This window comes from Fukomys damarensis, unplaced genomic scaffold, assembly GCF_012274545.1.
Source record: "Fukomys damarensis isolate Sample0158 unplaced genomic scaffold, DMR_v1.0_HiC HiC_scaffold_3, whole genome shotgun sequence".
In the NCBI taxonomy this organism is placed as follows: domain Eukaryota; kingdom Metazoa; phylum Chordata; class Mammalia; order Rodentia; family Bathyergidae; genus Fukomys; species Fukomys damarensis.
In genome coordinates this window covers 4,875,529-4,890,317 of record NW_022900915.1, presented here as the reverse complement: position 1 = coordinate 4,890,317, position 14,789 = coordinate 4,875,529, and the positions used below count along the sequence as shown (strand labels likewise).

At 38.9% G+C, this 14,789-nt stretch overlaps 1 protein-coding gene across 8 annotated transcripts in view; it reads right to left on the bottom strand.

Moving 5' to 3' along the window:
- Positions 1–1,391: 1,391 nt before the first annotated feature.
- Positions 1,392–14,789, bottom strand: part of Megf10 (multiple EGF like domains 10) — a 323,793-nt gene continuing 310,395 nt past the window's right edge. For all 8 annotated transcript variants that reach the window (XM_033766476.1, XM_033766479.1, XM_010627214.2 and 5 more), the window contains exons 20-25: positions 14,182–14,418; positions 13,052–13,179; positions 11,627–11,750; positions 7,985–8,029; positions 6,529–6,735; positions 1,392–5,176 (exon numbers count right to left, since the gene is read on the bottom strand). In XM_033766476.1, coding sequence (XP_033622367.1) covers positions 4,959–5,176; positions 6,529–6,735; positions 7,985–8,029; positions 11,627–11,750; positions 13,052–13,179; positions 14,182–14,418 — 959 coding nt within the window. In that variant the 3' untranslated portion in view covers positions 1,392–4,958. The remainder of the gene's footprint in view (positions 5,177–6,528; positions 6,736–7,984; positions 8,030–11,626; positions 11,751–13,051; positions 13,180–14,181; positions 14,419–14,789) is intronic.

The following is a 14,789-nucleotide window of genomic DNA, read 5'->3' as shown; positions in this document are numbered from 1 at the left end:
AACAACATGAAATGCCCTAGATCATCCAAGAGACAGCATCTGTCATTGCTGCACGGTACAGAGTACTTTATTGTTGTGTGTTCACCCAGGTCTGCTGGCTCCCTCCAGGGCACCCCCCACCCTGCCATTAACACCTTTACTCTACCTGCATCTTCTTTCAAAAACCTGATATCGCGCTGTCTATGGAAACTTCAAGTTTGCAAGATCACTTTTTCCTTGGGCTGGGGATTTAGCTCAGTGGTTCTGGCCACTGCTTCTCAAGCACAAGGACCTGAGTTCAATCACCGGTACTATAAAAAATAAATAAATAAATAAATAAATAAATAAAGATCACTTTTTCTAGATGGCCATATTCTCCAGAACAGGATGTGAGGCCAAGTTGTCCTCTTCCCAGAAGGCCACATCCTTATGTTTTAACAACATTCTTGACTCTTAGGAAGATAACATATTATTAGAAGATGAATCATACTATTACTGTTTTCCAAATTCTTGAGAAATAAAATATGTGTGGAATTTGGGCTTAACACAAAAATAGATCAGAATATGATCATGTGAACATATAGCTTTTATAGTATTCGTTAAATGCTTGCTTCTGATTTAGCAGCCTCAGTTTATTTGGTTATTAAAAACTAGCTTACATCATTAGATACTTTTTATAGCACTGATATTGGCTTACATTTATTAAATTTCTACTACATGCCTGGAACAGAAATAAATATATATATGTATAAAATTATTTAATCTCCACAAAACCCTACCAAATAGGTATTATTATTCCCAACATACTAAAATATAGAAACAAAAGCTTTGAGAGATTAAGTCACTTACCAGAGTCATGCAGCTAATAAGATGTTTTGCTTCCCTAACTGAATAAACACTTGAAAGCAGCTCGTGTCTCACTCTTCTGCATTCTGGCTGTACCTGGCCTTCAGGCCCAGCGGATACATAGCTATTGAGAAAAAGAGACCATACATTTATCTATATTTGAACCCTGGGACCTAGCATTATAAGTGAGTGTTTTAATAATGTTTAACTATCAATGAAAGCATTAACAGGCACCGAAATTTAAAAAGCAAATCCATGTAAGATAACATGAAACTACTTACAACAGACCAGACTCAGCCGAGAATCCATATAGGAATAAAATGTTGCCTCTTTCCTTTGAAATAAGCAATCTAAAGACAAAGCATACATACCAGCAATAGGAGTGGTACTGGTTTTTAAATGCATACATAAAGTGCTATGAAGCCACACATGACAAAATTACTATCCAGTAGGATTGTAAGTCTTTTCCTTCCTTGTTCAACAGTGGAATCATATGTAGAAATAAGCACTACTTAGAAATTTTTATTAGAAAGTTTATTGCATTAATTGATAAACTCATTTGGTGCTATAAATGACAATGTAGACTAATATTGATAAAAGTTCGCCATCTTTGGAAAATAGATATTCAACACTGAAAGAATTGTTTGCTGTAACCAAATAAATCCTAATGTTTTTTATTTTTCCCTCTTAAAATATACATACTGTGATTTGGTCTTATCAAAATGAATCCTATGTTAAACACTGAACTAGAATAAGCAGACCCAGTGTTAGCATAAGGGCAGCTTGTTGTACAACTGTAGCAAATAAACAAGTGCCTGTCCATACCACATGATTCACATTTTTATATCTATGTACACTCCCATGACAGAAAGCCTGTAAGACCCAAATATCTCCTAAGTATTTAGTTTAAATATTAACGACATATCACCCAGAGACAAGAGATTCATTATTTTAAAAAGCGTAATCTTAAAGCTCAATTTTTAAAAATTTTAAATATAAAGTGGACATACAATATCAAAACGAATTACATTGCTTTGACTCTTGAATATTTTGCTGTTTTAGTTTCCCTGGAAATTAAATATTAAACTGTCCAGTTTAGTTGGAACCTTGTGAACAATATACAAAAAAAAGACACAAATCTGAGACTCTGACCAGTGTGGGATACAGCAATATCAAAGTTTGGCCAGTTGCTAACTTTTCAATATTTATGGTTTTTAAAAAATTCCAATGTACCACTACCGTAACTCACTGAGGTCAAGATGACCAAATTTTCATAACACTGTGCATTTCTCACGACACATGTTGCACCAATGGATTTGGTTGAGACGGGTTATATTGTCCTATTATAAAATTATGTGGTTGATTTTCCTCAAATTGGTTAAACACATTAAACTCTTTGTTAACATTACTGTGTTAGGGGAGAAACTAATGACAAACAGTAAATAATTATGGAAGTTTCCTTATCATCCTATGATTAACCACAGATGACATATTCTTATTAAAGCAAAGCACATTGGTTATCATTTGAGCAAGTTTTGATAATTTATATATAAATAGAAATAATTTATAATTTTTTGAGGCATCAACTTCTAGGGAAGGAATGATAGTTTGGCTTACATTCTTGTATGAACGGCTTTTGCTAGGTACCCCTAAACTCATTCAGTGCTTTGACTACTACTGGATATAAGAGAGAAATTATGTAAAAATATCTAGAAAGGTTGCCTTTCAACCAGTTTTACAGTGTTCCAAGTGCTACTTGTGTTTCGATGTTGGAAAAGTCCTGAGTGAGCTCTGCTTAGTTAACATTGCTTCACGTACAAATGCTTCAGGACATCATGAGCCCGATGGCGTCTACCTCTGCTGTCCAGACTTTCTACTTACATTGCTGTTGCCTTTGCACATGAATCTTTTTTTTTTAATAAGAGAATGAGAAAAGAAACAGATTTCTAAAACCTATCTTCAGTGAGTAATGGGGACACACAAGCTTACGACAGAGCTCTGAAGGGATGCCTCTTTCAAAAGAAAGGGGAAAAAGTCTTATTTTGTTTCTTACCTAAAAGGACTCCTATGACCACTGACCTACTTGTATCTCATTTGATGCCCATCCCTAGAGCCAAGGGTCAACACAATTATTGGAATAAGTAAATTGTTTCCAATGTGTGCTCCAAGAAATTACTTATTTATTTGAATTAACTTTAGAGCTCTTAAAGGAAGCAGCCATCACGGGGGCATGTATTTGCTGTGCTATCATCTGACCAAACAAAGCATTATGGATCCAAGTATGCGGCATGAAATAAGTGGATTTCCCAACTCAATAGCTGGCTGAGACAATGCCTATGGACACTACTGGCATGCAATATATTAACAAATGTTATCGGCTGACTCCGATAAAACGTCATATAAGATTTCATGTCTGAAAAGACGGAGGACCGCTGTCTTAATTTTTACAGTTGCTTCCTTATTTAGCCTCACAGCTAGCTCAGGCAGATCAAAGAAGGAAAAACCGGCCTTCTCGTGTATCTTGACATTCTCACAAGATAGCTACCTCGGAGCGAAAAATGTCCCTGTGTGAGTGTGCCCAGGACGAGCACCTGTTCTGGTTCACCCGGGGTGGCGCAGGCTTGCACTCATGGCGTGACAGCCACTCATCAGGGCCTCACTCTAAAAGAGTCCGAGTTTGTATGGACGATTACATGATGACCGTAACCTAGGTCTTACGAAGACCCATCTGCAGTGTTCGGTGCTCTCCTTCCTCCCGTTTAACCAAGACTCCGGGAACCCAAAGACCAAAAGACGCTGGTTTTGGGATATTCAAATGCTTCTCCATTTCCATCATAAGCTATTCATTTATAGTGACAGTACCATTTTAGCAATGACCAATTTTTAAGTTATATGCTTTCATTTCTTTCCTCTAAAAGAAAAATATATTTTAATCAAGCAAAAGATGAATGGCACTAATACAAGAAACAATGACCATACAATAGCTTTTCATTAACAATCCAAACACTACAAAACATAGAATATACAACTTAATGAAAACACAAATTAATGAAAAATGGGGTACATGTCATATTAGCAATGCAAAAGACCAGCTTAAGCATAGTTTCTCTAAAGTAACAATTAATAAAAGGAAAGTGCTCCTTTTCAAATATGCACAAAAATATTTAGGCCACTTTTAGGGGTAAATTAATCAAAACTTTCTGCTAATTCTATATTACAGCATGTATTACTAATGGTTTACACAACTGAAGTATCTTCTCACACATAAAATTTACAACCTTTACTAATCATTACACACTCAATCCAGTCTGTCAAAAGTAAAATTATTTCATTTCTACATTTATGAAATAATTAACAATATGTCATGTGCCTCAACTGGTGAATACGCACGATGGGACAGTGCTCAGAATAATGTCATGGATCCAAACTGGGCCGAGGATCACACAAAAAAAGTCCACCTCTGCCCGGTACATTGGTATATTGACTCTTGTAATATTTCTACTATTTCTAAAATAATTCTAATTGTACATTTCCTCATTCTAAAAAGCCCTACATCTTTAATATTTAAATTTGCTATCCATTTCTAGTGTTTGTTCAATTTATCCAGTATTGCCACCTGACAGAATGTTTATTTCTGCATTTACACAACTCCTACATTTCTGAGTCCAGCTGGAAAGAATTAGACAATAAAGACTCAAATAAATGCTCCTTATCTTCAATATGTTTAGTGATTTCCATTTCTATGATGCAAATTTCTGGTAAACTGCACAATCCTAGGCATAAGCCTGATGCAAATGAGAAAAAAAAATTTAAGTTGTAATTTTCCAAGTAATAACACCAAGGTCCACTGCAAACCACATCTCTGAAAGAATTCTGCAAGTTTGTCCTGTTAGTCAACATCTTACGATAACTCCTGCTTCACGGGTGCAGTTCTAAAACTAACAACAAACAGGAAATCACAGTGCTATCTCCTTCCAAGCCACCTACTGCCAGCCTCAGCTTTGAGCTTTCTGATCACGTCCAACAACTGCCTACCAAGTTGGCTAACGTTCACTGAGGAGGCTAACGGGTGGAGAAGAACTGAACTGCAGTTCTGGAAAGGGTTCCAGTGGTCACCCCGTCGTTCTTTGGTGTCATTCACTGCTGCTGCTGTTGCTGCTGCTGCTGCTGCTGGTACTGCTGCTGCTGCTGCTGCCACCACCATCCTCTCGCTTGGGGGAGGATGAACTGTCCCGGACTGGCAGCAGGTCATAATGGCAAGGGATGTGACTGTTCTTTGGGAGGTCGTATGGATCCTGGGTGAGATGCCCAATATTGCTGAATATTCCTTGGACAACACTCACTGTAGGTTCTGTGATAACCAGAGACCCATTAACTTATCAACAAGGGAAATTTATAAAAGAGTATCTGGCATTTCTGATAAATATCAAACACATAAGAGATACATTTATAAAAATGTAAGCCAATACTACTTTTAAAAAACAATTCTTTTATAATCATATAGAGTGGCAGCTCTGTAGTTGGACCAGCTAACACCCCCACATACATGCCATTCAACCCAAAAGGATAACCATGTGGTCAGGAGGAAGCTGTCATATACAAGACCCTGGATACGAGCTGATGCTTAAAACCACCTTGAGAACAATCTCACCCAAACCTCTGATTCTGCAAGCAAGAAGAATGAGGTTCTTAAAGGTTAACTCCACTCATGGACGCATTCAGCATGGTCACCGCTTTAGTCCTCCAGGCTCACTCCCAGAGTTGAGCTCCTATCCTGCTATTTATGGGGCAGTTTAAAGAGGTTATTGTTACTGATTTATGAAGAAATAAATTTAGTTGTCTATAGTTTCCATATTTAAAAAGCCACCTTAACCGTGTGTGGTGGCAAATGTCTATAATCCCAGTACTCGGGAGGCTGAGGCAGGAGGATCATCTTGAGTTCAAGGCCTCCCTGGGCTATATAATGATTTCAAGGTCAGTCTGAGCTACATAGTGAGACCCCACCTCAGAAAAAAAAAAGCCATCGTAATGTTTTAAAGATAAATTGCTTCTTTTTTTCAGTAACTATGTCTATGGCATAAAATTAACTTCAGTGTTAAATTTGTCACTTAATTTATAAGTTGTAGAGAATTTTCAAAATGAAAATCACGTATACGGAGATATTAAGGGAGTTAGTAACACGGAGCAATTAAAACATCCCTACTGTCAAGCTGAGGGAGGCTGTGGTATGTTTTCTTTTCACAACGGATATTCACAAAGGACAATCAATACAACTATAATTCTAAGTTGAATTCTTACTAATTGGCATCAGATTTATCTCTGAAAATATTACAGATATATTAGAGAGGTTTAACATAAAATGTTCCGGTTCTGCTAAGAGTATCATATCAATATAGTGAATGACCAGGAAATGGAACCACCTGGTTAATCCACTTGACGCATTCATCTTGGCTAGCTCTGTATATTAGCTAATATGATACACATGCAACTCCACACGTGTTGGAATATTTACCAGGGTTATAAAACAAAATATGGTGACCACGTGGAAGCTAAGGAAAATTACTTTAAAATTCCCGAGTGATATTTTCTCTGAAAAAATCATTTTATATTAATTAAATTGTAAGTATAGATTAGATCTAAAACATTGGCCATTTAAAAGCACTCCCCCTACAATTAGATAAGTCTATGGTTAGCAGGACTCACCAACTTCGTAAACATTCTTGTTGGCTGAAGTCGAGTTATTGATCTCTGCATATGGGGAATCTCTTCTCGCAGGTGACTTCATCTCCACATAGCCACACTCTGAATTTTTAGGGAGAAGCACAGGTGGGTCTTTAATAGTGGCATATGGGTTTTCTGAACTGCTTAGGGAGCAGTTACTTGAGTTATATTCAGAATTCTTCCCCAGATCTGTGAAAAGAGTTGGAGGGGGAAAAAAACAAATGCTTTTTCATGGGCAACATCTTTTTTGGGTAATAATTTATTTAGGTAGGTTGCTTTTTTCCTTTACAGCTAGGTTTCTACAACCATCTACTGAAAATAATGCCATCCATTTTCTACTTATTTTGGAGACAATTTTCTGTCAAATAACCTACATATAAAGTAATTTTAGCTCCACTCTAAGGGACATACTAATGAAAACACCATGGATCTGATTTAATTTTGATGATCATATTCAAATATAACTAATCCCATTTTGTTTCACTAATAGAAAATTTACTAATTGAAACCTTTGAATTTTCAGTCTAGAAACTGGCAGTTGATGACCTCAGGAGCACAAGAGGGGTTCTACTATAATCATGAGAAAGACATTTGTGTGGTGATGCCTCCCTATAAAGCTTTAGCACCAAGAAACTTATTTAAACTCATCCCAAAGTGCAGACCATCACCACATAATCTGCTGATTTCCCCTGTATTACAGTTTGGATTAAAAATACCCCCCCTACTCATGTTGCAAAGCTGGGTCTTTGGGAGGGTAACTAGATCACAGGCACTGACTTTAATCACTGAATTAATCCATTGCTGAGTTTGTAGCTGAATGTGCTGTTAGCTAGGGCCTGCTTAGAGGAAGTAGGTCACTGAGGGAATGCCTTTGATGAGTCTCTCGTCCTCTCTCTCTCTCTCTCTTTCTCTCTCTCACTCGCTCTCTCGCTCTTTGTCTCCTTCTCCCCTCTTCCTCTGTTTCTTGGAGGCCATGAGTTGAGCAGCCTTCTTCTTCTACCATACCCTTCGGCCACACCATTCTGCCTTGCAGCTGTTATGGTCCATGGACTGAGACCTCCGAAACCATGAATCAAATGAAGGCTTTTCCTCCATTAAATTGCAGCTCTCAGGTATTTTGTCTCAGCCAGGAAAAGCTGACCCAATACACCATACTCTTCCTACTTTACATTTTTCTCTCCATATAAACCAAGAGTTATTTCCTCCCCAAACTGAAACCTTTGTCTCCAAGACTTTTGCCCTAATAAGATCCACCCATGGTCACTCTCTTGATGTCATCGAATGTGTCTGTGTATTAGTGTAGTAACACCTCACAGACACTTCTACATTACCATTGCCCTGCCACTTGTGCTTGTTTAAAAAGTTATTTTGGTCTCTGAGATAATTTTTTAAATTGTGATTCTGATGTACTTATTTCCTCCTCAAATTTATGCCATACCTTTTAAGGATTTTCCTATATAACTTCTCTCCAGTCCGAAAGCACCTGTGATAAAGGAAGGAAAACACCCATAAGAACTGAAATGAGGAGCAAATCTATCCAATGCTCCAAGATTGTGGATGAGGATCTGTGCAGTGCAGAGAACAACCAAGGCCTTCTGCTTTCAAACCTTTATTCAAACTCTTGTGCCAGATGTGCTGGTGCTCAGAACTAAACTCAAATGCATAGTGAACAGGGACATATATCATCTGATCATCTACAAGGACTGCAAAAGGATGATCAGTTCACAGGGAAAGCTGAGGCACAGGGAGAGACAGATCACCGTACATGGTACAGCAGAGAAGACCCAGTCAAGACTGGAACTGAGAACTCAGAATCAAGGGCAGCTCTTTCAAGGCTCTGGTGATTTTCAAATTGCTTTCCCAGTAACTACTATTCAGTGGTATTACTGCCTCTGCTATAAGCATGTTTTCTAAAAGCAGCAAGCCACAAACACTGCTGATTAACGCTTTAGAGGCCAATATAAGATCTTGACCATTTTTATTCAGCTTTTAACAATTTGACTTTTTCAGATATGAAAAAGATATGAGCCTGAATAGATAAAACAGGTGGCTTTGTTGTTTTAAAATATGTGCCTTTTTAATTGATAATGTGAAATGGGAAGAAAAGGTCTAAAGGAGTAGGAGAGGTGGGAGGGCTAGGGGAAAGGAAAGAAGGAAAAAGGAAACAATGGAAACAAAGTCTTCATAAATAGGGAAGGGTGGAGGGGGTGAAGGGAAGGCAGGGGGACGGGGAAAAAGTAAAAACCAAGATACATCATGTGAAGGTACAAGATCCCAATAATGAATGTAACTTTATCGTATACCTAAAATGTACCAATAAACTTAAAGGAAAAAAAAATCTGCCTGTTATTTGGTGGTAGTGATCGTGGGGGTGGTCAGAGGAGAAATATTTCTGCTCACATTGGGAAAAATGAAGTATGTTGGCAGTGAGAATATGCAATCACTTACTGAAGTCAGGAAAGGCACAAACATCTTAAATAAAATAAGCTTATAATCGCAACTCTTAATATATATCATATTATAAACCCATTTGTCACAAATTTATAGTATTATCAAAAAATTACAGGTTATTATGTAGCCCATTTTACACCAACTGGTGTGTAAGTGCTAAATTACATTGTTTATGTTAAACAAGAATCAAGGATTCTGCTGGAGATGTGTTATGACAAAGAAGAAAAGACAGTAGATCAGGAGACAAACAACTTATTACCCATATGACTTCAGGCTAGATACTCAACTCTCTGAGTGTCAATTTTCATCTCTAAACAGGGAATACAAACTGCCTTCCAGCCTTACAGCAATGGTTGTCATCACTAAATGAAATAGAGCACGCAGAAAGGCTTTGTGAACTCGGAAGCAATCTATAAAGGAGTGGTAACACGGAGTGTGTGATACCACCTTCAGCTTCAAACAATCTGTGAGCATTCCCAGGTTTTCTTGACAATCTTTTAAAGGAATTTTACAGATGTATGTTAAGAGCAGAGAGTAATAGCTTGTGATGAGCATGTGAACAAGTATTGGAGATTGTTAGGCCACTGAGGAAACCACGCTTCGGCAGAGAAAGAAGGTGACTCCCCTAAAGCAAGAAGGTGTGTCTGCTACTAAACACCATGGGACAGGAAACTGTAATATTTTCCTCTCTCAGGAACACTCCCTGGGTCCTGGGTTGTGAAGAGCTCCCAGTTGGTGAGAAAGGCACAGGGTTATACTGGGAGATAGGATGAGGTGTTTATAGTAAGGAAATAGTTTTACCAAAAAAAGATCTGGCCTTTGCCTTCAACTCCTAGAAGGTGATCCCTAAATCCGTGGAATATCCTGTCCAATAGATATTTTTGTTTACCTGGGGGCCAAGGTCTACACCAGACTAACAAAGTGATTTATGGAGGAGAGGTGGACCATGAAATATCAGCTGTACCTCTGGAAGGGGGAAAAGCTGTATTCACTTTTCTACTGAAACATCTCTGTTTCTACAGTAAGAGGCATTTCAGAGTCCAAGTGGATTAGCTCCCATGTCTGGCAGGGGAAATTTGACATTCATGGCGCTCACAGAAGAGGCAAAGATAAGCAGTCAGAAGGCCAACTTTGAGAACTGGCTTTACCCCTTTTCTTCTGTGAAGCTTTAGACAGGAGAGTTAACCTCCCCAAGCTTTCAATTTATACACTTTTCAGTTAAGATTAGTGAGAGTCTGCCCAACAGAACTGCCAGATTTAGCAAATAAAAACACAGAAAGATCAGTTAAATTTGAAGCTTAACAAAACATGAATAATTTTTAGTGTATGTTTCATGTGTAATTTCTGACACATTTATATGAAACTGTTGTTTGTCTGAAAATCAGATTGCTATTAAGAAGGCATATATTTTATTGGTTACATCTTCAAATGCCTCCCTGAAACTAAAGACCACACACTTGGAAATAATGCCACTTACTCACTGGTATAGCACTGTGGTTTAACGGTGGACAAGGTACCCCTCCCCACTTTCAGGAGCACCTCATGATAACAGCTATTTTCAGAATAAAATAATGACATTATCTTTTTCACTCCTCTAATTCCCTTTACATGTACAGTGGAGTGTGAGATCAGAGCTGACTGGACACAGAAGCAGACATGAGCATCCAGATATTTTTATAAAGCCAGATATTTTTTAAAATTTAAATTATAAAAATGTAAGCTAATGCTACCCTTCCTACTGATTCTTAGGGGGGGTTGGAAAATGTGGTTATTTTTGCATAACATGTTTTTTGTTATCTTGAATGAGTTTATGATTAATTATTTGAAAATGTTCTTAGTTTTAATGTGTAATATGGTAAATATATGGCTTATATTAATAGAAGCATGCTGGGCTCTTCAACAATTTTTTAGAACATCAGGGGATCCTGACTCTTAAAAGTTTGAGGACCATTAATCTACATGCCTGTTGATACCTCTATTGCCTCATCCAAAAAGGAATCAATGTGAAGTGTGATACCTGATACTAAGAAAGAACAAAGAAGCACTCAAAAGGCTGGCAAGAGGCTTGCCAAGAATTCATGGCCAATCCGGACTACACAGTGAAAATAAGGCCAACGTTGACCTACATAGCCAGACCTTGCTTCAGAAACAAAACAAAAACAAAAACAAACAATGAAGAGAAGCCTACAATCTGGCATCATGCTGCCGGTGTTCAAATGCCAGCCTAATTTTTAACAGCCCACCAGGTCTGTGCAAGTTACTCAAGCTCTTAATGGTTCATTTCTCAACTGTCACATGGAGATGTTGATAATTCTAGTACTCTAATAATATTACCTGCTAAGGAACAGTACTTGTGGAAATTAAGGAAGTTCAAGAGCTTGAATGTAAGCTACAAGCAGGCAGAGATCTTTGTCTCTTAATCCATTCCTGGCAGATAGCAGGAGCTCAGTGACTGTCCCTTGAACAGATAAAGCCCTCAGGATAGAAGTAAACCCTGTAGTAGGTGTCAGGTGTGATTCAATCTTGCTTTTTGGTGCATGTTTGCATTAGACCATGGTGACACAGCTCTGTAACCATGTTGGGTGAGGAGAAGGTACAGGTGTGCTCTGGGTCAGGCAGGGGAACACACCGAGTTCATTGAGGTAACCACCATGTTTCCAGTCTGCCGGCAGTGTCCCCGTGCAGTCCACAGCTGGGCCTCGCTTCCCAGGATTCATGTTTTTAAGATTCACAAACAGTTGATTGTTCTTTGACTATTAAAAACACAAATGAGAAAACATTTAAAATTTGAGTACAGTGTGGTACAGTATTGTGTTACTGTCTGGGGAAATCAAGTCCATAGCTCACAGAGGCTGAGCAAGGAGCGCAAGTGACTTTTTCTGCAGGGTAGAAGGAACGCAGGTCCCTCAGGCCATCTGTACCTTTCACAATCTGAATTTCTTCATTTCGCTGTTACCTTGTGTCAATTAAACTCTATTTATGCTTATATATGTGGATCTTTGAGTTGAAGGAAAAATAAATTGTTGGTCTAAGCTTTCTTGTCAAAATCCATATGATCTACTGTGAGTCTAGGTAACTCAGCAGTTTTCCAGAGCACCAAAATGAGGGCAAGATGATTGAGTTCACCTTCCTTCCTGGTTATGATGAGAACAAATGGCCTGGTGAATATCAGCATCTCTGGATAATACGAAGTGCTATTTAACAGTGAGGCACCATAATTAAAATCTTGCATTAATTTAGTCACAGTGGGATTAAATTAATTACTTGGTTTTATTCTAATGGATATTTGGAAAATGGGGAGCCACTCACAGAAAACTGAAAATATAATTGGGGTACAACTGGAAGGGAGAAATGTTTGGGGTTCAGAACACTATGGGAAGGAACTGAGGTGCAGCCCAAGATGGGTCTCTCACCCATGTGTGCATCAGTTTCCTCATCTGTAAAACGGGAATTGTAACCACTCCTGACTGGCACGAAGATTCAATGATTTCATATTTGTAAAGTGATCAGCTTGTTGGCCAGCTTTAACCTACAAAAATATCAGTTTTATCCTGCTCAGCCTAGATAAGGTGCATATTGTTATTACTATTACTCAAATCCAAATAGGAAAGGGTAATAGAAGATGTGATCGGAAAAGACAAACTTGATGGTTTCACACAGGGCTGATTTTGTGATAACGCCTTTATATTTTTATGAATGCCCTTTTGAGATGTTATTGTAAATTCTCAGGTTAAATTTTAAACATTTTACAAGGAGGTGTAATGCAAATGGTATGGACTGCACAGACAGGAAGACTTGACTCACACAGCAGCCATCTCACTCAGAGAGGCCAGGGCTTTGGAGTGGCCGAAATTCCCTGTTACTCCGATCTACATCAGCACCCTTGAGATGCTGTGATGCACACCGAGCACTGTCTCGAGGAACCAAGTAGGCGATATTATGTAAAGTACCGAGAGCAGCACCTGGCAAACAGCAGCCCTCATCACGTGCTGGCTCTTTGCTTCCCCACCCGCCAACTACCCCACCTTCTAAGGCTTGAGCAATCTCCTCCTACCTTGGTGATGGTCATCCTGTCCCTGTTGTTAACCCGAGGGGAGGTGGCACACTGGGTAAGTGTATGATAACTGGGATTGGTGAAGTAGTGGCTGTTGGCATTTCCACCATTGCTGTGGGGCAGGGTTTCTGCAAGAAGGGAAGGATATGGTTAAGATGGAAGGCTCCCCAAAATCCATGTGGGGAAGAAGAAATCAAAACAAGAGAACAAACTTTTGAACTACTTCTACATAGCAAGCTTAGGCGACACCCCATCCTGTGCAGCTCATACAGCAAAGCTCCTAGAAGCAGCAGGTATCGGCCCTTCTACCTGCCTCCTTGAAAAGTGTGAGAGCGTTCAGTGACTACTCCTAGCTTGGGGTATCTAAGAGTGGGTGGCATCCTTTGAAGTTACTTCTGCAGTCACTGTCCTCTTTAAAAAGGTCATTTGATATCTTGATACAATAATTTTGCACTGCAAATATCCAACTGTTTAAGTTAGCTATTTTACATATCCCCCCAAATCATAATATGTATAAATATGTAAGCAGCCTGAATTCTTTCAGTAATTGCAATTAACAAAGATCTTAACTTTTCAAATTCTTCAGTTTCAGTGGTTACTTCTTCAAATGATTGAATGTGCCACAATCTTTTTTTCTTTTATGGGACTTGTGACAGGAAGATTCAAAAGAGCTTTCTTAAAGGACTCCTTCGATTACTGTAATACAAAAAGATCAATTTCTTGACTTGCTCTGGCTCAGGAAAAGGTTGGAGGCACTGAAGGAAGCACCAAAGGCCAGAGACAGAAGTTTCTATCTGTTTCCCTGATCTGCTCCGCGACCTTGCAAAACGGGAGCCCCTGCTCCTACCCTCCCTCCTCATGTACTCAGTGTACAGCGCAGCATAAAATCCCTAGGTACAAAGCAATCTCACAGTGGGGCCCCTTTTATAATCCTCACAGAAGATGACAGTGGCGATCTGTTGAGATGTAAAACACATTTCTAACAATTTGTACCTTTTCTGAATAAGCAGTACTCTCCCGGAGAACTGACAGAGACAAGGGGCAGCAGAGCCAAACACCCAATTTCAAAGAAAGCAGAAGGAAGCCTCACCTTCCAAGGAGTTGGCAGCCTCCCAGGACCCCAGGCTCACCTGAGATGGTGTAATCTGCGTTGATGACCCTCATGGCAGGGGTGTAGGTAACCGCCGGCATGCGTGACTCCTTCCCCTTCTGCTTGTGTCTATAAATAATGAACAACGCCAGGAGGAAGAGAACAACAAGAACAAGGGTAATGAGGCCTGCGATGGCGCCAATCTGGTAGGAATCGGCAGGGAGGGCAGTGCTGGTTCGGCTCAAGCTGTTCAGGTTTCCGACGATTACAACGCCAGCTAGGATAAAGGAGGAAGAGACCGAGTAAGAATGATAGTGCTCTGGATAAGTGTTTGATCTCTATTTACAAAAATTCCCCTACTGTAATAATACCTGGATATTATTGGTTCACGAAATGTTAATTTGGAAATGGAATAAGAAAGAAAAACAAACATTCTACATTTTCAGATGTTCACTTGTCTATTCCAGGAGAAAGGATAAGATTTGAGCACAAGATTCAGCAGTAGAATTTAAAACCTTCTCATAGACTTCAAATTAAACACTCAGACAGATGACTAATTTGGGATAATTATCTAATTTTTATTTTGCTTTACTTACTATTCAGTACTGAGAGCATACAGGCATAAATGCTAAATGTCCAACTGTCTAA